At 53.5% G+C, this 21,115-nt stretch overlaps 5 protein-coding genes across 22 annotated transcripts; 2 read left to right on the top strand and 3 right to left on the bottom strand.

The window, feature by feature from the left end:
* Positions 1–285: 285 nt before the first annotated feature.
* LOC131673176 (mapk-regulated corepressor-interacting protein 1-like) lies at positions 286–2,114 on the bottom strand. 5 transcript variants are annotated; one of them, XM_058950965.1, is made up of 4 exons: positions 1,959–2,114; positions 1,231–1,346; positions 1,035–1,160; positions 286–949 (listed from the first exon to the last, which is right to left on the bottom strand). In XM_058950965.1, exons 1-4 carry the CDS (start codon positions 1,961–1,963, stop codon positions 873–875), a joined length of 324 nt encoding a protein of 107 aa, XP_058806948.1. In that variant the 5' UTR covers positions 1,964–2,114; the 3' UTR covers positions 286–872. The 5 variants fall into 5 exon arrangements, with proteins under 5 accessions (XP_058806948.1, XP_058806951.1, XP_058806949.1 ...); XM_058950968.1 differs by lacking the exon at positions 1,959–2,114 and adding an exon at positions 1,562–1,794; XM_058950966.1 differs by lacking the exon at positions 1,959–2,114 and adding an exon at positions 1,536–1,793.
* Positions 2,115–3,018: 904 nt separating this feature from the next.
* On the top strand, positions 3,019–4,693 carry LOC131673175 (uncharacterized). The gene is made up of 4 exons (XM_058950963.1): positions 3,019–3,197; positions 3,634–3,755; positions 3,825–3,950; positions 4,036–4,693. Exons 1-4 carry the CDS (start codon positions 3,181–3,183, stop codon positions 4,140–4,142), a joined length of 372 nt encoding a protein of 123 aa, XP_058806946.1. The 5' UTR covers positions 3,019–3,180; the 3' UTR covers positions 4,143–4,693.
* An 830-nt stretch (positions 4,694–5,523) lies between these two features.
* On the top strand, positions 5,524–19,118 carry LOC131673169 (glutamate receptor ionotropic, NMDA 2D-like). Of its 12 annotated transcripts, none has more exons than XM_058950940.1 (17): positions 5,524–5,684; positions 7,258–7,380; positions 9,824–10,244; positions 10,641–10,812; positions 10,883–11,061; positions 11,570–11,972; positions 14,597–14,783; positions 14,865–15,003; positions 15,538–15,761; positions 15,830–15,977; positions 16,274–16,457; positions 16,970–17,109; positions 17,628–17,827; positions 17,901–18,185; positions 18,258–18,439; positions 18,520–18,928; positions 18,981–19,118. In XM_058950940.1, exons 3-17 carry the CDS (start codon positions 9,855–9,857, stop codon positions 19,066–19,068), a joined length of 3,330 nt encoding a protein of 1,109 aa, XP_058806923.1. In that variant the 5' UTR covers positions 5,524–5,684; positions 7,258–7,380; positions 9,824–9,854; the 3' UTR covers positions 19,069–19,118. The 12 variants fall into 12 exon arrangements, 11 of the variants coding, with proteins under 11 accessions (XP_058806923.1, XP_058806924.1, XP_058806925.1 ...); XM_058950941.1 differs by having other exon boundaries at positions 7,233–7,380; XM_058950942.1 differs by having other exon boundaries at positions 5,524–5,688.
* Positions 8,450–14,269, bottom strand: LOC131673173 (putative odorant receptor 85d). Its single transcript, XM_058950960.1, is given in 6 exon segments — positions 8,450–8,474; positions 12,399–12,433; positions 12,505–12,660; positions 12,732–12,876; positions 13,000–13,392; positions 13,460–14,269. Coding segments are annotated over 6 exon segments (981 nt in total). The 5' UTR covers positions 13,687–14,269.
* LOC131673172 (trans-1,2-dihydrobenzene-1,2-diol dehydrogenase-like) lies at positions 19,057–21,092 on the bottom strand. 3 transcript variants are annotated; one of them, XM_058950957.1, is made up of 4 exons: positions 20,097–21,092; positions 19,724–20,015; positions 19,262–19,662; positions 19,057–19,195 (listed from the first exon to the last, which is right to left on the bottom strand). In XM_058950957.1, exons 1-4 carry the CDS (start codon positions 20,296–20,298, stop codon positions 19,092–19,094), a joined length of 999 nt encoding a protein of 332 aa, XP_058806940.1. In that variant the 5' UTR covers positions 20,299–21,092; the 3' UTR covers positions 19,057–19,091. The 3 variants fall into 3 exon arrangements, with proteins under 3 accessions (XP_058806940.1, XP_058806939.1, XP_058806942.1); XM_058950956.1 differs by having other exon boundaries at positions 19,092–19,662; positions 20,097–20,395; positions 20,793–21,092; XM_058950959.1 differs by having other exon boundaries at positions 19,092–19,662; positions 20,097–20,435; positions 20,793–20,886.
* Positions 21,093–21,115: the final 23 nt, after the last annotated feature.

The following is a 21,115-nucleotide window of genomic DNA, read 5'->3' as shown; positions in this document are numbered from 1 at the left end:
TCAGCCAAAATTTATACAAACTTTTTCGTTAAAAATTTGTACAAATTTTGTTGAAAATTTTCTAGTTTGCATGTGCTGTTGGTTATTTTCAAAAAGTCCAGTAACCTAGCCAAATTTCCTTTCAAAATGACTTTATTTTTTTTACTTTTAATAGCATCTACCGCAAAAATATAGATTTATTGCAATTGATTGCTGACGACACTGATGCAGAGTACGAGAAAGGACTTAGATATGGGATTTGTTTGAGTAAAAATAAACAATACATTAATAAGAATTTTGCTTTAATTCTGGAAAAACCAACGTAGAACCACATGTTTCGTGAACAATTCAAATACGTTTTCTACTTTTACAAATGTGCATTACTAATGCACATAATTTTCTGTCGCTTTATTTGACTACAGTCATTATTTATAATATATTATATAAATTTTACATGTTCCTTTCTTAGTAAAAAAATTACAATCCTCTACAACTCTTAAGTTGTAAAATAAATAAGTTATTATCATTATCATCTCCATCATGAAAGTTTACAATACCAATGAAAAAAAACAATAGGTACTTTAAATGAAATGAAATACTAAATTTTTCAAAATTAAAAACTTGTAATTTTTTTAAATGCTTTATCAAGGATAATATATGGAATGTCCAAGTATAAATCTCTTTCTTTTCATGACAGATATTCTTAGATTTCCATTTCTCAACTGACTTTATAAATTCATTGTATATTTTGATTTTTTAAGCAACAATTAAAAGTGACTGGTAAAAAATTATTCATATCTGTCAAATTTCAAACAGTTTGTTCTTTGTCCTATTGTTTGATTTTTAAAACTATTTAAGAAAACGCAATTGTTCTTCATGGTAGAAATCCAAGACTATGAAGTTGCATTTCTAGCCATACTTTGCAGTCCTCGTTGATTCCAATAAGCTTCTAAATTGAATGGTTCAAAATCTGCAATGAAGTTAGAATCAATGAGTAATTTAAAATTTCTAAACCGAAGAAGTAAATGGAATGATTATTTTATTAATCAAAAAACCTTTGAGAAGTGGATTGGGTTCATGTTCTTGATAATAAGTTACCAAACCACTGTTCCTATAGTTTGAAGAGTTACCATGCTGTTGATTGTGATAATTATCTAATTCTTTAGACACTGAATTCCAAGCTGAAAAAACTAATTGAATTACAAAAGAGATCTAACAATGATTTACATATTTAGGAATAATGTATCCTACATTCGTGTATGTATTTGATTAAATCAAAATGTTGTGAACTTGATTCGTTTTGATGATGCCTTTGAGGCATTGGTGATGGCCTCTTTCCATTCATTGTTGTCATCTGTGCTCTCCCGCTGAAGATATAAAACGATAAATTAACTATTTAATTAATTAATTTAGAAGTTATATTTTTTCTTAGAACTATAAACATTTATCAGTATTACAAAAACTAAAATAAGCTATATTTAACTAAGTTTGTCCAAACATGCAAATCGTCAAGTTAAATTAAGAGAAGTAATCAGTCGTCACGTAAATATCAATACCTGACGCCTCAACGCTTGAAGCGTACATTTATTGTGACGGCCATAGCCGCGTCGAAATACTATAATGTCAACTCCTCGTGCGCGTTTAGCAAAATGTCGGCCAGCGCAAACTTTCTATTTATACAAAGCATGGCGCTATGTTCAATATCGTTTAAATTTGAAACATAAACAAATCTTGATTCGTACTAGCAAAACTTTGATAACACTGATAACGCGAGTCTCCATACACATGAATCTTAAACGTCAAGTAGACGCTCACGTGTGCAGAGGCGTCATCAATATCCAAACAACAACCACCCGTGTCTCATATATATAAACATTGTTCCCGGTCTCAATCGCTTGTTTTCTCCAATTCACATAGGTGATAAAATACCACGAACAAGAAAAAAATTATCATTAAAAAAATAATTAGTTGTTGCTCACCTCATCTTGACTTTTGCTAGCAGTAGTGCCTCCGTCAACAACAGTCAAGTCAGGAACTGACAAGTCAGCTGGTTGGGAAAAACCACGCGCGTCCTCTTTCACTTTCACTCGGAAAGACGCTATAGAGATGTTCGATATCTCAAAAAACAATCATTTACTGAAAATCAAATTGCGAAATTCATTTTCCAAAATGATAATTGTTTACGTATCGATAATTTTTCAAAATGACCTGGAAGTTAATTCTTATTTTATTCTTATTCTTATATAAAAGTAAAAAATGTTCAATTATTGGTAAAGCACGAACTATGTAGAATGTGCAGATATCACAGTGTGCACAAAAGAAAAATTGAAATAAAAATCATTACTACATCTATTGATTTCATTTAAAATCAAATGCATTATATGTACATTCATTAATTTTCATTTTTTATCATTCATTTTACACAATTATAATGTATGCGTACATTGTCCAGATTCGATGGCAGTGTACCTCAGTTTAATCTGAGACCCATTAAGTTTAAATAATACATGTTCGAGATAGATATTCGATTATCGATTTTAAAAAGAATCGTTAAAATAATCGATTCTTCACAGAGGAATCAAATTGAATTGCTTAGACGCGTCACCATTCGGAAGTAGGAAAATAACAGCAATCGTACAGATTTACTCGTTGGTTGATTAAAAATCTCTTATTTTCCTTCTCAGTTAGGTTCAACGATAGGTTATGTGCATTAAATAACCGTTTACATTTTTTTGATCACTCTATCTTTATATTACCTTATGTTATTTTTGACTTGTTTACTTTACCTTTTCAGGCGCATATATATTTATGTTATCTAGGTACACACACACACACACATATATATATATATATATATATATATATACTGTTCTAAGTTACCGATCTAACATGGAGAGCTAGAAGGGTAGCGTCGATATAGTAGTGGAACGGAACGGAATACCAATGGGCAATGCCGTTGCCATTTTCCCAATGCTTTTCGCCGTCAGACGGCGCTAATCGTCAAAGCCAAGACCCATGAAGACGCACCAACAGTCTTCATGCTCATGAGAGAAATAAGACCAAGTTAGTGTTGCGCAGCCGGTCAAGCTGTGATAAGTCAGCTGGTAAACAAACTATTCACCAAGCAAGAAACGTGCAAGTCAAACAACAACCCGTTGCCCACCTGTTTCATTGAATTTGCGCTCTTTTCTCTTGTGGAAGATGAATAAAAGTGATAGGTATATTTGTGGCGGGGGTGGGGTTACGTGTACGCTTATACGGTAACGTACCGCGATACGGTAAAAAATAGGTGTACATGTTTGTTCAGGTATCCAGTGCATTTTTTTTCACTGTAAAATTAAGAGGTCGAGCGAGTGAAGGCGGGAAACATTGTATGTACACGATATACGGCTAGCTATTAATGTTTCGGAGTGTTAATATCATGAAAGTGTTATGATGCTCGAACTATCTGCGTTATTAGTGTTTGGCTACTACAACTTATATTGATATTTGCGTTATGATTGATTACTTCTTTTGTTTTGATATGATAATTAGCATGTTTAGACAAACTGAATTAAACATGGTCTTTGTAATACTGATAAATTTTTATAATGTCAAGAAAATATAACTCAAATTCATTAATCAAACAGTTCATTGATTGTTTTATATTTTCAGCTGGAAGGCCCAAATGACAACAACGAATGGAAATAGAAAGAGGCCATTGCCAATGCCTCTTTATCATCATCATAATGAATCAAGTTCACAGCATTTTGATTTAATCAAGTACATACACGAATGTAAGATGTTGTTACTAAGCATGTAAATCGTTGATTTGTTTGTTGTTTTCATTCAACTATTTTTTTCAGCTTGGAATTCAGTGACTAAAGAATTAGATGATTGTCAGAATCAGCAGCATGGCAACTCTTCAAACAATAGTAGCAGTGGTTTAGTAACTTATTATCGAGAATATGAACCTAGTTCACGACTCAAAGGTTATTTTAATTAATAAAATAATTGTTCTGTTTGCTTCTTTAGCTTGATAATTTAAGCTACTCATTGACTTTAATTTTATTGCAGGTTTTGAGCCATTTAATTTAGAAACTACTCGGAATCTACAAGGAGTACATAGTATAGTCAGGAATTCAAGTTCAGAAACTTGGATGACAAAAAAACGCATTTTATAAAAGAATTTGAAAAATTTAACAGGGCATAAAAATCTAAGAGATGTGAATAATTTCTTATCAGTCAATTTTGCTAGTCGTTTAAAAAATCGAAATATATAACTATAAATTTATAAAGTCAATAGAGAAATGGTTACCTAAGAATATCTGTCATGAAAAGAGAGAAATTTATACTTAGACATTCCATATGTTATCCTTGCTAAAGCATTACAAAAATTACAAATTATTAATTTTGTAAAATTTAGTATTTCATTTAATTAGAACTGTCTACTATATCTGTTTAGTTTTATATTAGTATTGCAAGCTTTTATTACAGAAAATAACTTATTTATTCTGCACTGTAAGAGGATTGTAATCTTTTTACAAAGAATGGAATATGTACCATTTATATAATGTAAATTCATATAAATAATAAATGTTGCAAAATTGAGAGAAAGAAAATTTATGCATTAGCAACCCACGTTTGTAAAAGTAGAAAACGTATTTGAATCATTCACGAAACATGTAATTCTATGTTAACTTTGCAGAATTAAAGAAAAATTCTTATTAATATAATGTTTATATTCTCTCAAATAAATCAATTAGGTGTCAATTTGCGAAAGATCGATAAGGTAAATAAAATGCATAGAATATATAAGCGATGGAATTGTAGTCAAGCCTGGAGAGAAGGAATATGAAAATTGGAAGATATGAATTTACATAGGGCTGTACCTGAAAGGCAACAAAATAAAAATGTTTTTCCATCCTCTTTTTGTAGTTCAGCTAAAAGCTTTTTTAAAAGTATTTTGTATGCAATTGCATTCAAGAATAGCTTTGCGGAGCACACTACGTTAGGCATTTTAGTTTACGTATAGATATCCGAGGAAAAAGATGCGTTAAATGAAACGAATAATGTATTGAGATAAGACTGACGAGGTTGAAACCAGCTATAAAGTAAAATAAAAATAGGGAAAAAATAGGTCCGTTAGAAATCTATTCAAATACGAGATATTAGGCCAATCTTTACGACGTTTTATGGCGAGTATGCCGATAAAAATAACGATCAAAAAGTATGCGAAGATTTAGAAAATCCGAGTGCGCGAGGAAATAAGCGGAGTGGAACATCGGGGCGAGGAATGGTGAGACGTCCCAGCAGGTTTTAATGAAATAGAACTGTCGTTCGCACAGCCAGTTGTCTAAATAACATGAGAAAGAGAATGAGAGAAAGAGAGAGAGAGAGAGAGAGAGAGAGCGGAGCAGACGGAAAAGGGAAAAGAGGGCTGATAGCGTTTGCGCGACGGGCGCGTGCGTATGGGAGGAGTAAGGGCCGGGGGCGCGGTCAAGGAGATTCGCGCGCGGATGCTGCGCGCACGGTCCGCGGGTCGGCTGGCGCTCAGTCGCTCCGTGCACCTCCTCCGCCGAGCAGGCCGACGAGCGCCGCCACTCAAGCCCACAGCCGCAGACGGAGCAGCAGCAACAGCATAGCAGCAATAGCAGCAGTAGCAACAGTAGCAGCAGTAGCAGTCGCAGCGCCCTACGAGACGAAAGCTGCAGTCGTTCCGAAGCGTACGTGCGTAAGGCTGCTTTGGATGTTCCACGGTCGACTGCCCAGCTCGCTGGCGTCCGCGCTGCTCTAGCCTCCCTTTTCGGAAGCCACCGTTGACTTTCCGGCTCTCCGCTTCGACGCGCTCCGTTTGCCGCTGACGCGACGTCGGAACGTGAAACGCCTCCACCCGAGCTTGTCCGGATGTCGAGATCTCGAGATTCACTGGCTCGTGAATCGGAAAGCAAGAAGCTTCGGCGGCGGCTACGGGTTGGCTCTTTCTCGCCGCCTTATCCAGCTGCTCGACAGCAGCGAGAGCGCGCGCACGTTGCGTTGCACCCCCGTCTAGCTCGACAACGACTATCCCCGCATAGCTTTCTTTTCTCCTCCCGTCTACGCAACTGTTGCCTGCAATTTATCAGTTCGCGCGAGTCTCGCCGCCCCGAGCGAATTGGCGTATGTGCGCGTCGCTGGTTCGCGCTGCTTCCGCGCAACTTTGTCATGGCCTCTGCTATTGTCCTCTCGTCGCGTCGACGGCGAGCGACCGTAGAGAGGGATCGAGTCTTCACGAGATGTCTTTACGCTCTCGAGCGCGCCGGTGAAGCTATAACCGTGGGAAGGGGGGGGGGGGGGCAACACTTGATCCATCGGCAAACGTTTCCTTGGTACGGTCGTCTCGCGAAAGATCGGTGGTCGCGCTTTAATTCCGTGGGCTGCGACGACGGTTGCCCGTCCGCCCCGCCGAAACGCAACTCGACGGTCGAAAGGCTAACTGGATTCATTCGCGTCCGACCGCGCAAGGGTGAAAATTAACGAGGGCTCAGCGCGGCTGAAAAACGACGATATCAATTAATCCAACGAGGACGGACCACCGCCGCCCTTTCGCTCATCGGAATCCAATATTTATAGGCCGCACGCGCGCGCGCTCGGCTCGGAAATCCGCGATCCCACCAGCGCGCGTTCGCGCAGCCCGGCTGAGAGACGACGGCAAGCGGAAATACGTCGAGTAACTGCCTCGTCGAGCGTTCAAGTGGAGCGCGCGGGCGAGATGAACTGATCGGCGACTGGAATTGGCGTGAGAATTCGTTCTCTCCGATTGCCGCCGCCGACGGTGCGCGACCGATTAGCCGTCACAGCGTTGCCGGAGGACGCGGGCCGAGACAGCGGCTCTCGGTGGTCGGTGTCGGCCGGTGCGTCGGGCGCTTCTCCCTCGCTCTCGACCGGGATCCGGAATCCGATAACCGAGCGTCTGCACAAACGCGTCCACAAAGCGACGACGTCCGCTCGCCGCATTGGAATTGCGCTCGCGTTCAGCGAGTGCGAGCGATTGAATGAAAAAAGCCCGATACCGGCCGAGGCCGAGGAATGAAATAAATCCGCGGGAGCGCACAGCCGAAATCGATGGGCTTGCCAAAGCCCCGTCGATCGACTGTCTATACGGGTCTGGAGGGACAAGGGTGGCGCCGCGCTACACGGCAGAAACGATATTCGATATCGGGCGGCACCTAGTAGTCGAGCTCGGTCAGTAGTCGGACGTGACGACGCAAGGAGAACTCACGTTCGCGTACAAGCGCGCGTGCGTTTGTGTGCGCGCAGGTGGGCGAAAGCTGCGACGGCGGCCAGCGCCGTTAGGATGACGGCGGCGGGAGCGCAGCCCGGCGGATCGACGGGGCGTCCCCCTCGTCGCGGGAGCCTCGAGGACGACGAACAGCGACAGCGGTGAGTACATTGCACGTGCCTTCTCCAACCTAATGTATTGTACTCGCCCTAGCTTTCCCACGAGCGGACTCGTAAAAGCCGCTGATCCGTCACTCTCGCCGGAGGTCGAGGCGAAACCTCAGCGTATCTGTCTTGCCGGTATGCGCGCGATCCGAAGCCCTTTCGCTCTTAGAAGGGAGCGGTAAAGTTGGAATCGTGGGGGCTGCTTGGCGATCGTCTCCGAATTAACCGGCAACTTTCCCACTTGCTCGCTGCACTGGCTGCCTCTCCAGCTCTCTCTCTCTCTCTCTCTCTCTCTCTCTCTCTCTCTCTCTCTCTCTCTCTCGACTATGGCAAAGAGACAGAAGGCAGAGGTTCCCGGCAGAGGCCGCGCGGGCTCGCGAGATTTATAGTCTTATCTGGCGCGTCGCGCTGTTGCTCGGCTGAGGAGTCACATCCGCGCTCTCCTCCTGCCCTGCCGCCGCGGACGCGAACGCGTGCGAGTATAACCGTAAAATAAGTATGTTGACCGTGAGAGAGGAGGACTTGGAGGCGATCGTGCGTAACGCGGTGAGTTCGGCGGAGAGGCCGAGAGTATTGAGCCACCACGCGGAGGGCTTCTCGAGGAGCAGACGCGGCATCATGGGACAGCACTACGCTCTGGTCGTGGACGTGGAGCTTGGGGCGAGCGGCGGCAGGGCGCGCCTGCGGTTCTTCGCGAAGACACCGCCGGAGTCGATGGAGCTGCGCGACTCGCTGGTCGACGAGTGGGCGAGCCGCGGGGGGAGGCGCAGTTCTACGCGGAGTTCTGGCCAGGGACGCGGGGCCGAGTGCTACCTGTCGCGGCCGGAGCTGCTGGTCTTACGGGGCCTCGGGTCGGCGGGAGGGCTTCTCCGTGCGCCGCGACGGCATCTTCGACGAGCGCTCGCTCGGGGCGGCGCTGGCCACCACGCTGGCGCGCTTCCACGCGCCGTCCGTCGTGGCCGAGGCGGCCTTGGCCCTCGAGCTCCGGCGACTCGTCGAACCCGTGCCAGGTACTCTATGCGCGCGCCCCTGCGCTCTTCTCGCGCCGCTTCGCGTTTACGACTTGTCAACGTCGTTCGCGTGCCCTTCTTCTCCACATTTTCCCTCTGAGTATCAATTTTCGGGAAAGTGGCGCGCCTGTGTGCTACGTATATATGTTTCCACTCTAAAAAGCAGAAGTCGAAGTCGGTCGAAAGACAAATGGAGCGGCTGTGCCAGAAGCTTGCGGAATGCAAATTCCAATTTATCTCTGCGTGTACACCTATTAATCATTCAATTTCACGTGGAATTTTAATGGGATGCAAGCTCGGAAGGGCCGAATACCGCAGCGCCTTGCTTCGATGAAAAATTTGCGGGAAACGGGACGCAAAATAGAAGCAGCCCGTGAGCTTGACGACGAGGCGATCAATCGAGTTCCGCGCGATAAATGGGCCTGCGACCGTATACGCGGTGGTCGGTCGTCGGCTGAGCTGCAGAACGGGCGGCGGATGCGCGCACTCTAAAGCCTCGCCACGGCGATTTGAAACAGGCGACTGCAACGTCATATGTCACGGCGACCTGTGGCGCAGCAATATCATGTTCGACGACAAGCTGGAGTGCCTCCTCGTGGACTACCAGACGGTGCGCTACGCCTCGCCGAGCTGCGACCTCGCGGTGCTGCTGTGCGTGCGCGCGAGCCCGGCTTGCCGCGCGAGCTCCGAGCTGTCGATGCTGCGACACTACCACTCGTTGCTCCAGCGAACCGTCCTCGACTGCGCGTCCGAGCGTCCCTGCGAGGACTTTCTGCGCGACTACGTGCGCCTTTCAAGAGGTCGTAGACGACCCCCAGGCGCTAACCAGCTGGTACTTTGAGAACCGCATCGACGATTACGCGAGGATTCTGCGGGACAGCCTAGTCGAGCTCATCGCGGAGATCAAGCGCACTCTGCAGTTGTAGCGCGGGTCGTTTTTTTTCCTTTTTTGACAAATAAATACCACGATTTTTTTGTCTCACGCATGGCCGTTTCTCATTAAGTTTTCCCACCAAACCAGTGTTTTATCGAAACAGATCAGTCCGGTGCTCCGGATATTCAATGCGGCCAATAGGAATTCCATTGGATAACGAAAGCTCCAGTGGTATGGGCAAAGAGAACATTTTTCGACCGATGTGTTTGTTTTTTTTTTTATTTCCACCCAACGACATTGTTTCAAGCTTGGTTACCTTGTTTTGTGAAAGCTTTACCTCGGTCAGTCGCTTGTCTCGAAAACAATATTTTACCGCTGGGAATCGCTTTCAGCAGGCCACGTCATGCGATATCGCCAATCAAAATGTCATTACGCCCCGATGCTTCCGTAGCCAAATCGACAGCACGGGCGAGAGGGCTGAAGGTGGCATACAGCTCGCTAAAAATAAACAATACTCGACGAGGCGGTTCCGTAACGCATCGGAGCGTGATTACAGAACGGAGCGCAGCCGATAAGCGACGACGAGAATGAGGAGCGGATGGTCGGCACTCGCGTGGCTGCTGCTGGGGAGCAGTCTGGCGCTGGGGCCGAGGGCGGACGACGCGGGCTTCGGCCACGGCGGCAGCAGCGGTAGCGGCCACCCGGGCGCAGCGCAGCGGACCAGCAGCACCATCAAGATCGGCAAGTACGACCGCAGCAGCGGCCTCGGCGGCCTCGGCGGCCTCGGCGGCACGGGTCAGCGCGGCAGCTCCATGATCAAGATCGGCGAGGGCAGCAAGCTGCTGAACATCAGCCGCGTGGTCAGACCCTTGCTCACCACCTCCATGACCAGTACCACCATCCCGCTGTCCTACGCCTCCGTGTCGCCGGAGAGCCAGGGAAGCGCCGAGTTCAGCAACGGCACCAAGATGCTCAAAGCAAGTTGTCTTTGTTATCTCTCTCTCTCTCTCTCTCTCTCTCTCTCTCTCTCTCTTTGGCGTGTACGCGCGCGCGGCACGCTTCCCCCGTCGACCCGAGGGAGCTTTCGCGGGTACTCGTCCTCTCCGGCTTCGCTTGATTGATATCTCGCGCACCCGCGGCAATTCCACGACTGTACGCTCTCGTACGCGCTACTTGCCCCGACGCTCCTTCCCCGCAGTTTATTGGTCGGTCCATATATGTATATTTACGCTCGTGGTTGTCGGTGAATGAGCCCGCTGCCCGAACGAAACGAATAAGCTTCGCGGTCGGCAACTTGTTCGGCTCTGATGGCGCGAAAACAAGGCTCCGCCGACTGGACTGACGCTCTTTGACGATGTTGAAAATCGCGGCAGGTGGGTCTGGCCGTGCCGTACAAGTCGTTCGGCTACCGCGAGTACACGAAGGCGGTGAGCCGAGTGGTGACGGCGCTGCAGAAGAGCACCAAGCGGCCGAACCTCGGGCTCTTCCAACACTACGACATCTTCGTGAAGGTGGCAATGCAGGAGCTGACGCCCAGCCCGATGAGTGAGTTGGCGGTGGGCAAGGGGGGGGGGGCAAAGCCGCGACTAACGCGACCTCGTCCCCTTCCCGGCAGACATACTCAACTCGCTGTGCAAGGAGTTCCTGTCGCTCAACGTCTCGGCGATCCTGTACCTGATGAACTACGAGCAGTACGGGCGCAGCACCGCCAGCACCCAGTACTTCCTGCAGCTGGCCGGCTACCTGGGCATACCCGTGATCGCCTGGAACGCCGACAATTCCGGCCTCGAGCGAGTGAGTCGTTCTCCTCCTCCCTCTTCTCGATGAGTTCTCTTGATCTTGGCACTCGACTCCGGCAAATTCCATGATTAATTCATCGGAGCCGGCAGTCGCGCGGCTACGTCGACTCCATTATTACGAGGCGCGCGCGTTTCAATCGTATTATACGCATTAGCCGTTGATTCGGTGTTATTATGCACTTTGCAAACTTCTCCATATCCGTGTGCGCGCGCGCTTTCGCTCGGTACGACTTGACGCGGCGTAATCGGAACCGTTTGATCGACGCGCACGCGCGTACAATAGCGACGTATAATCGTTCCGTGCTCGAGTCTCGTACCCGCGAACGTCGAGGACAAACAGACGGAGGCGCGAGAAACAAACAAGCGAACAAGCGAGCGACAGCAGCAGCGCCAGTAACGACGTCGGACGCGCGCGCGTTGCAAGAGACGAGAACGCGTGCACGATACACGGTCGTGCGACGTCACGATGGTGCGTGGGTATGCTGACGTAGCGCACGTCTCAGAGTAGCCTGCATCTGCAACTGGCGCCGTCGATCGAGCACCAGGCGGCGGCGATGCTGAGCATCCTGGAGCGCTACAAGTGGCACCAGTTCAGCGTGGTCACCTCGCAGATCGCCGGCCACGACGACTTCGTGCAGGCGGTGCGCGAGCGCATCTCCGACATGCAGGAGCGCTTCAAGTTCACCATGCTGAACGCCGTGACCGTGACCAAGTCGCAGGACCTCAAGGACCTGGTCAGCGTCGAGTCGCGCGTCATGCTGCTCTACTCGTCCAAGGAGGAGGCCAACAACATCTTCCGCCACGCCGCCGAGTTCAAGATCACCGGCGAGAACTACGTCTGGGTGGTGACCCAGAGCGTCATACAGAACATACAGCCCGGACACCACTTCCCCGTCGGCATGATCGGTCAGTGCCATTCCACGTTTCTACCGTCGCACTGCCCCACGCGACTCGAACAAAAGACAATGAAGCTCGACTTTCGGCGGACCGTGGAATTGGATCGACGAACGTAATAGATATATAGAATAAGACGTTACCGCGAGTCGATAACTTCCCCTTTGTTCGTTTTTTTTCCGCCGTCTGGAAATTGCACGACTCGTTCCTCGCAATTTATAACATGCGGCTAATTATCGGCTATAGGCTTTGCGCGGCGCGCAATGGCAATCGAACGCGTCCCATCGCGGGCGTAGGCGGGCATCGCGGCAGTAACGAGAATGCATCCTGCGTGACGTTCGTTTTACTTTCAGTTGCAACGTACAAAGGCCTTTCCTATACAAGCGAGTCGTTGCTCGAGTCGGCGTGCGGGCGCTGGCCAATCACGCTCACACCGACAGAACGTTGAACACGGAGTACGAGGTCTTGACGATCTGCAAAGAGCAAAGAGGAAAGTAGGCGGTTAGAGCGAGGCCCGAGTCGCGCCGACGGACAGTGCACCGACACTCGTGAATGCCACGTTCGACAGAGTAATGACGTATCCGCTGCTCAAGATTATCGGCTTTTTCGTGCGCTCGTACACGATCAGCGCGTCCTTTATTCCTCGAGGGCTCAGCGATCTCCAGTCGCAGAGCAGTATGCTGCTTCCCAGCTCGACGCTCTAAACAACACAACGGGTCCTCGTTGAGCGCTCGGCCGGTTGCAAACGAAGGCGCGCCAGCTCTCGCGTACCCGCAAAGTCACCTCGTTACCGTACCAGGTGTACAGGAATATCTGCATGAACATGCAGAACAAGTACAGCAGGATCGAGACAAAGTCGCTGTTGACGACCTCCATGAAGGCCAGCGTGTACGTGCACACGCACAGCACGAATATGCTCGTGACGAACTGCACCAGAATGACGAACACCCAGATTTCGTTGAGTACCTCCGTGATCCTGGAACAGCAGTGGGCGAGTCGCGGGAAAGCGTCCGCCGCCGCCGCCGCGGCATGCACTCACTTGAAAATGCGCAGGTGATGGTCGATCAGTTTGGCCATCAGCTTCCTCTCGACCGACAGAACGTCGGCGAGGGCCGCGCGTCTCGCCCGCATCTCGGCCAACGCCAGCATCAGCTGGCGGAAGCGCTCCTCGAGTATCGCGAACTGGGTGCAGCCTTGTATCATGAAGCCGCTGACCATTGTCTCGGCGGCGGCGTTGCCGAACGCGGCAATGGTCACGGCTACGCTCTGGTGCAGGTACGTCAAGTAGTAGCGGTGGACGTTGTCCAGCGAGTAGGGCAGCCACTCGCGGTAGACCAGCACGCGGTCCTCCACGTCCGACGCGAAGAACGGCATATAGGCATAGGTGAACACGGACACGGTGTAGGCGCTGCACAGTATTCGCGCGTTCCTCCTAGAAACAGGCGGCTGGCCAGAGCTCCGGCAGCGGCGCGCTCTCGCCGAGTGCACGCGCGACCAACCTGGATTCCGTGTCGAATTTCCGCTGTATCTCCCGCTCCTCGGCCGTCTGCGGCGCCGCCAGCTCGTCCAAGAACAGCCCGATCAACTCCTTGATCTTTCACCGGTTCGTCATGAAGGACAGGTTCTTCCAAGCCACGTTCACCACGTTCAGCAGCTGAATCATGTTCTCGACCATCTGCTGCACGTTCTCCGCCGTCAAAAAGATGTCCAGCAGCTCGAACAGCATGAACGAATAGTACACGGCGCAGCAGAGCCCGGCGTACAAGTGGTAGAGTCACTTCAGGGGCTTGGAGTTCCAGCTGTTGGGCCTCCAGGCTCCGTTGAAATTCAGGAAAACGAACGGCACCAAGTACATGTCGCAAAGATGTATCGGCTTGCCACCATCGACTGCCGGCCGGCTTTTTTTCGCATAAATAGACAACTGCGTCGCGCCGCCGCTCAATAATTCAGCCGCGCGCGTATTATCGAAATGACAGCCTATAGAGCGCGCCTACTTGCCCCCTGCATATTTCAGATTAATTAATAGCAGGCGATCGACGTTGCCGCGGCGAACGGCGAACGGCAAACGGCAAACGAGGAGCCATTGGAAATCATCCGCGGGCCAGTCCGCTCGCGAGCGTCGAAAAGCTCATTTTACTCGGTACTTTTCAGCGATCGAAGTCGTTCGTGTCGTTGCGTTCGTAACTTTTGAGTGGCTGCCGGGGCAAACTGCTGCCTCGCTTTCGCAACTTTTCGCCAACTTTCTACCCGTTCAGTCGTCATCTTGACTTGTGATTTCGCGAATTACCCTCGTTAGTCGAGCTTCTCGATCGTGCCCCCCCCCCCTCACCGATTAATTGACCGCAGCCACGACGAGACAACGAAGATCCTACATAGACGTCTTCGAAGCTCTAATTTTCTGAAAACGGAGCCTTGGGTCGTCGGCAACTTTGAACGAAACTCGCGAGCCGCCTCGGGCACGAAAGTCGAGTGGAATGAAACGAGGTGCGAGGCTACTTTGCTTTGTAATCCGAGTCGAGCTGCGCGCTGGCTCGAAGATCGCAAGGTCGGAAAATCGGATCTCGGTCGCGAAGGCCATGAATTCGCAAAGAACGGCGCACGCGTGGCGCGTCTAACGTAACGGCGACAATCGACAGGGGTGCACTTCGACACGAGCAGCACGAGCATCGTGAACGAGATAGCGACGGCGATCAAGGTCTACGCCTACGGGGTGGAGGACTTCGTTAACGACCCGAGGAACTACGGCTACAGCCTGAACACCCAGCTGAGCTGCGAGGACCTGAGCAGCGAGTCGCGCTGGAGCACCGGCGAGTACTTCTTCAAGTGAGCGTCGTTCCACTCGGCCAACGGCCTGCCAGTCCGCTCGGCGGCGCGCATTAACGTTCGTCGCTCTTCTCGGCGCAGATATCTCAAGAACGTGTCCGTCGAGGCGGAGTACGGCAAGCCGTCCGTGGAGTTCACCCAGGACGGCGTGCTCAAGTCCGCCGAGCTGAAGATCATGAATTTACGGCCGGGGCCGAGCATGCAATTGGTCTGGGAAGAGGTAAGCCTCTCGGCCGTCGCTTGGAGCGATAAACCACGGGGACGTCGCCGCCCGACGGCTTCGACGGCTTAGACGGCTTTATTGACCCGCTGCGGAACGCTCGCTCGAACATTCGACGCTTCCTATCACGGCAGATGTAGTTTTGAGAAGGGAACGGGCCGCTCTACTCGCGGGGGCGCATCAACAATTGCGAGCTCTCGACGTCTTCGCGCCTTTCTGCACCGGTGCGCGCCGAGAGCCAATCGGAAGCGTCGAGACCCAATCGAATATTCGCGAGTTTACAGACCCTCGAGTCCGCGGCCACTCCACCGCACGAGCCATTCGCGAGATCTCTGTTGACGCCGCTCGGCTCGCGCGAAGGCGGCTGTTACTTTTAGTCGGCTGCTCTCGCGCGCCCCAGCGTTGCAGCGCCGCGCAACGCAAAACGAGACTCGCCGCCGACGGGTCTCCGTGCAACTCGTTGCGCGCGCGCGCTCGACTCCCGCCAACGCCGGCAGGCCCAATTGACGCAGCGACGTGTCGCGTGATCGCCAGATCGGCGCGTGGAAGTCGTGGGAGAAGGACGGCCTGGACATCAAGGACATCGTGTGGCCGGGGAACACGCACACGCCGCCGCCGGGGGTGCCGGAGAAGTTCCACGTGAAGATCGCCTTTCTGGAGGAGCCGCCCTACATCAATCTCGCGCCACCCGATCCCGTGACGGGCAAGTGCCTGGTCGAGCGGGGCGTCCACTGTCGCGTCGCCAAGGACCCCGACGAGTGAGTATCAATCCTTGGACGGCCCCCGTCGCTGCGGTGCTGCGCTCACCTGTCGCGCGACGTTGCAGGGCGGACGCCCAAGCGGCCGCGCGCAACGGCACGGCCTTCCAGTGCTGCAGCGGCTTCTGCATAGACCTGCTGCAGAAGTTCTCCGAGGAGATGGGCTTCACGTACGAGCTGGTGCGCGTGGAGGACGGCAAGTGGGGCACCATCGAGGTGGGTCTCCGTCGCTCCGGCAGCCCGTCGCCGCGGCCGATCGATTCCACGCCCTCCGCCCGCGCCGACATCCTCCTCGCGCTTTGAGAGAAGACCAAAGACGAACGCAGCGCGCTTTTCATGCCTCTCTGACCAAAGACCCCCGCCTCTCTCTCTCGCTTGCGCGCGCTATTGTTGCTCTTCTTAGACGACGAAAAAGGTTAAAGGAGGATCGGAGGCGGCGGCGGCGGGCTTGGCTAGGCTCGCGCGAGAGCGTCATAAGCACGAAACTGACGGGCGACATGGAACGCTTGCAGAACGGCAAGTGGAACGGACTGATGGCCGAGCTGGTGAACCGGAAGACGGACATGGTGATGACCTCCCTGAAGATCAACTCGGAGCGAGAGGCGGTCGTGGACTTCTCGGTGCCGTTCATGGAGACGGGCTCGGCGATCGTAGTGGCCAAGCGCACCGGCATCATCTCGCCCACCGCTTTCCTAGGTTAGTCCGTCGTCGGGCTCCCCGTCGCTTTGTCCCCTCCCCCGGCCCCTCCACCGCGGTCCACTGGCAATTTGCATCCTCTATACATTAAAGCCAGCGCATGTATAGCGCGTAGTCGATCTCTCTCTTTCTCTTTCTCTTTCTCTCTCTCTCTCTCTCTCTCTCTCTCTCTCTTTCTATCTATCTATCTATCTCTTCGTACGATATGTACACCTTAAAAAATAAAACCAACTGAATAAGCCGCGGGATAAAGCAAAGTCTGATAATACAAGTAGAAAGTGCAAGTGAACTAAAAGATAACGAGCGATGCCCTCCTCGTCCGCCGACCCCCCCGTGAGTCGAGTAGATCAGCGGGCGGCGGAGGTAGGCGAGCAGGGCGCGCTGGCATAATGACTTAAAAACAAAAAGAAAAGAAAAGAAAAGAAAAAAAAACAGCGAGGGACACAGCAAGGCGGAGAGGAGCCGTCCGACCGGCGAGCCGCAGAGATAAAACTGTTGTGACATATTTTCAGAGCCGTTCGACACTGCTTCCTGGATGCTCGTTGGCTTTGTGGCAATACACTCGGCAACATTCATGATTTTCCTCTTCGAGTGGCTCTCGCCATCTAGCTTCGGCATGCCCGATTATTCCGCGGGCACGAAACCAAAGCCGGTATCTCTGTCTGTCTTCCCTCTTTTACTCGCCCTCGCTCCCCAGCCCCTCTCGCCGCCGCTCACTCTCCCTCCCGCCCGTCCTTCCTCTGTGCGCGGTCCAAAGTGCTTTCTATATGTACCATTATACGTGCACCACACCGCTGCCGCAGCCTCGAGCGCAACGCCATCCCTATTAGACTGCGCGTGGCCAAGCCGCTACATCGATCTCGTTGCTCCGCCAGTTGGCTCGACGCGCAACGCATGCCCGCTTCGCTTGCCGCATGCAGCTGCTCTGCCCGTGCTCGCGCCCGCATGACGAGCTTGCCGACGGGCGAGGAGGCGCGCCGAGCGTCACCTCGTCCTCTGCCGCGCTGCGCTCGTGCGCCCGCGAGCCGCCTCGTCGCCTCGCCGCGGACGCGCGACCGAACGGCGGCCGCGGACGCGCGTTGGCTGTGCCTGTCGCTGTCGGGGTGGCGCGTCGAGGTGGGTGGGGGCCGAGTCGAGGGACTGATCCGCGCGCTCGCGCGCTGACCGCAGCAGCGGCGCCAGCAGCACCGGCAGCACCAGCGGCAGCACCAGCGGCATCGCTACCGGCACGAGCGTGAGCCGCTGCAGCAGCCGGCCAAGCCGCCGAGGCAGCAGCACCGCTTCTCGCTGTGCCGCGTCTACTGGCTGGTCTGGGCGGTGCTCTTCCAGGCGGCCGTGCACGTGGACTCGCCGCGAGGATTCACGGCCAGGTAGCGCGGCCGCCAAAGGCGTTGCTCGGGGGAGACGAGACCTAGAAACGCGAGCCTCCGCCGCTGTTGGCAGGTTCATGACCAACGTGTGGGCGATGTTCGCCGTGGTGTTCCTGGCCATCTACACGGCCAATCTGGCGGCCTTCATGATCACCCGCGAGGAGTTCTTCGACTTTAGCGGCGTGGACGACCAGCGGCTCGCGCGGCCCACGTCCCACAAGCCGCCCATCAAGTTCGGCACCGTGCCCTTCACCCACACCGACAGCGTGCTCGCCAAGTACTTCAAGGAGATGTACGCCTACATGCGCACCCACAGCAAGGGCAGCGTGTCCGAGGGCGTCGAGGCCGTGGTCAACGGGTAATCGCATGGCGCCGGCGCGCTGCCCGTCCGAGCTTCGCCTAACGACGCGCGGGCGCGTGGCTTTCGCAGGGACCTGGACGCCTTCATCTACGACGGCACGGTGATCGACTACCTGGTGTCGCAGGACCAGGACTGCCGGCTGCTCACCGTCGGCTCCTGGTACGCGATGACGGGCTACGGCCTGGCCTTCCCGCGCAACTCGCGCTTCCTCAAGATGTTCAACCAGAAGCTGCTCGAGTACCGGGACAACGGTAATGACCGACCGACCGACCGACCGACCGACCGATCTCGGCCTGACGCTCGTTCATGTCCGACGCACGCCGCCGCGCAGGCGACCTGGAGAGGCTGCGGCGCTTCTGGATGACCGGCACCTGCAGGCCCGACAAGGAGGTGCAGAAGAGCAGCGACCCGCTCGCGCTCGAGCAGTTCCTCAGCGCCTTCCTCATGCTCATGGTCGGCACCCTCATCGCCGCCTTCCTGCTGCTGCTCGAGCACCTCTACTCCACGTACGTGCGGCGGCGCCTCGCCAAAGACGCCCGGGCGGGCCGGTGCTGCGGTCTGCTGAGCAGCGTGAGTACGCGCTCGTCGCCAGCGCCGCCGTCGCTCCACGCGCGCCTGTCGTGTGCTTGCAGCGCGAGCCGACCAGCCCCCCCGAGACGCGGCGACAGCTCTGAGCCCTCCCGGCGCCGGCTCTTCCTGGAGGCGGCGGCCCGACGTCTTGGCCACGCGGGGACGCCGAGGTAAAACAACGGCGTCGTTCGGTCTTTCAACGTATTATATTTGTATTGTCAGGAGAGAAGGACGCTTAGGACGAGCGCAACCGTGGTTGTCGCGCATGTGTACCGCTGCGTTCCTCCGTTGTTCGACGTGTTACAAATGAAGGCGCGCTGTCGCCGAGTCGCCTCAATCCACGTCGTAGACCACTCCCAACTGGCGGCGCAGCTCGTCCTCGATCTCGGCGATCAGCAGCGAGTGCGCGTGCGTCACCTTCGGGCTCTCGAGCAGACCTGCGGACGGGAGGAGCAGCGCTGCACTCGAGTCTCTCGACGGCGGTCGAGTTGCGACCGACTCACCTCTGCGGATGCACTCGCGAGCCTCCATGGCCTCGTAGCGCAGCCCCGTGCTGTTGACGAAGTTGAGCTTGTGCCTGGGCGCCGGCAGCGGCACCTCCTCCACCGAGCCGCCGGGCAGCTCGATCCTGGTCGGACACCAGAACTGGGGCAGGCGGATGCTGCCGTGGGTGCCGATCACGTGGGCGTCGTTGGGCAGCTCGCACTCGGCGTGCGTGACGACGGTGGCGGTGCGCCCGTTCGCGTAGGTCAGCGAGGCCGACATGGACGCGTCCACGCCCTCGGCGTTCAGGTGGCCCACGGCCTTGATCTCCGTCGGCCGCTCGTGGCCGAACACCGTGCAGACGAACTGGATGACGTACACGCCCAAGTCGAGGACCGTGCCGCCGCCCAGCCTCTTCGCGCTGAAAAGACGCGCACACGCTTGCTCTCTCCTCTCTCTCTCCTTTGCTCTGGCGAGCCTACCCGAGCCTATCCACGTCCGCAAGCCTGAAGCCGAAGCTGGCGATGACCTGCTTGACCTCGCCGATGCTCCGCTTGGCCAGCTCCGCGCGCAGACTCTCGTAGGCGGGGAAGCAGCGGCTCCAGATGGCCTCCATCAGCAGCAGCTTCCTCGCGCGCGCCAGCTCGATCAGCTCGCGGCACTGCTCGAGGTTCATGGCCAGCGGCTTCTCGCAGAGCACGTGCTTGCCCGCGTTCAGCATCATCTTGCCCACCTCCAGGTGGAACGGGTTCAGCGCGCCCACGTACACGATCTCTGCGCGGCAGAGGAGCACCGCCGCGCCCCGCCCGTCACTCGGTGGCGAGGACGGACGGCGAGCGACGATGTACTACTTACCGACCTCCTCGTCGTCGGCCAGCTCCCGGTAGCTGGCGTACGCCCTGGCCGCCCCGTGCGTCCCAGCGAAGTCCTTGGCGCGATCGAGCTCCCTCGCCGCCACCGCCACCAGCCTGTGCTCCGACGCGGGCAGAGTCGCCAGGGCCGTGGCGAAGTCGTGCGAGATCTTGCCCGCGCTGGCGATGCCCCATCTCGTCGCCATGCTGCCGCCGTCTGCTCTGCCGATCACCGAGTCTCGCTGAACGATCGCTGCGCGCGACTCTCCTTCGCGCTTTCGCCTCGTGGTCGAGTGTCGAAAGCTGGATCGACGAAATTGGCCTTGAGGCTTGTCTCCGATCGCTGCGATTCACTTGTTTTGTATCAGCGAACGACGCGCGTCCCGTTCCTCGTCGAGGGCAACGAAAAAAAAAAAAAAAAAATACTCGGTTATGTCGCTTGTTTTCGACCAAACGCGCGATAAGCGGGCCATTACGTAAGCCTGACTCGAGATAGCGAAAATGAAGTTGCAGGAGCGCTCGATAAGATATCGATCCGGGGCGAAATCGCACGTGCGCCGCCCGCACGAGCGGCGTAGCAAACGCGATTAAAGTCGCGCCTACCGAAGCGCGAGAGTCGTTCACGGGCAGACAACGCGCCCTCTCTCTACGAAACGAGAGGACTCGCTCGAGTACAATGCGCGAGTGCTCGGCGGCTTACCTCGGGTGCGGAAGGATTCGGGCGCTGTGGCTGCAGAGAGATGCCGCGTAGAATCGATCCGTCCGCGCTGCGCTGTCTGGACGCGAGCAACGGGTCCGCGTGACTGCGGGCGGCACCCGACGAGCGCAGCGCTTATCGTGCGCTCCGCGCTCTTTCGCTCCTATCGATCTCTCGAGTCGACGAGCGAACGCCACTCGCGGATAAACAGTCGTCCGATCGGGCTTACAGGGAGGGGGGAGCTCATTAATGTTCTCATAATAATATCTTTATTTCTACATTATTTGCTGTGCGACGTCCTTATAAATAATTCATGGTAAAACCAT

The sequence above is a fragment of the Phymastichus coffea genome, unplaced genomic scaffold (genome assembly GCF_024137745.1).
Source record: "Phymastichus coffea isolate CEN01 unplaced genomic scaffold, Cenicafe_Pcof_1.1 PCOF00169, whole genome shotgun sequence".
Classification (NCBI taxonomy): Eukaryota; Metazoa; Arthropoda; class Insecta; order Hymenoptera; family Eulophidae; genus Phymastichus; species Phymastichus coffea.
The sequence above is the reverse complement of the archived record's forward strand: the minus strand, read 5'-3'. Positions and strand labels throughout refer to the sequence as shown.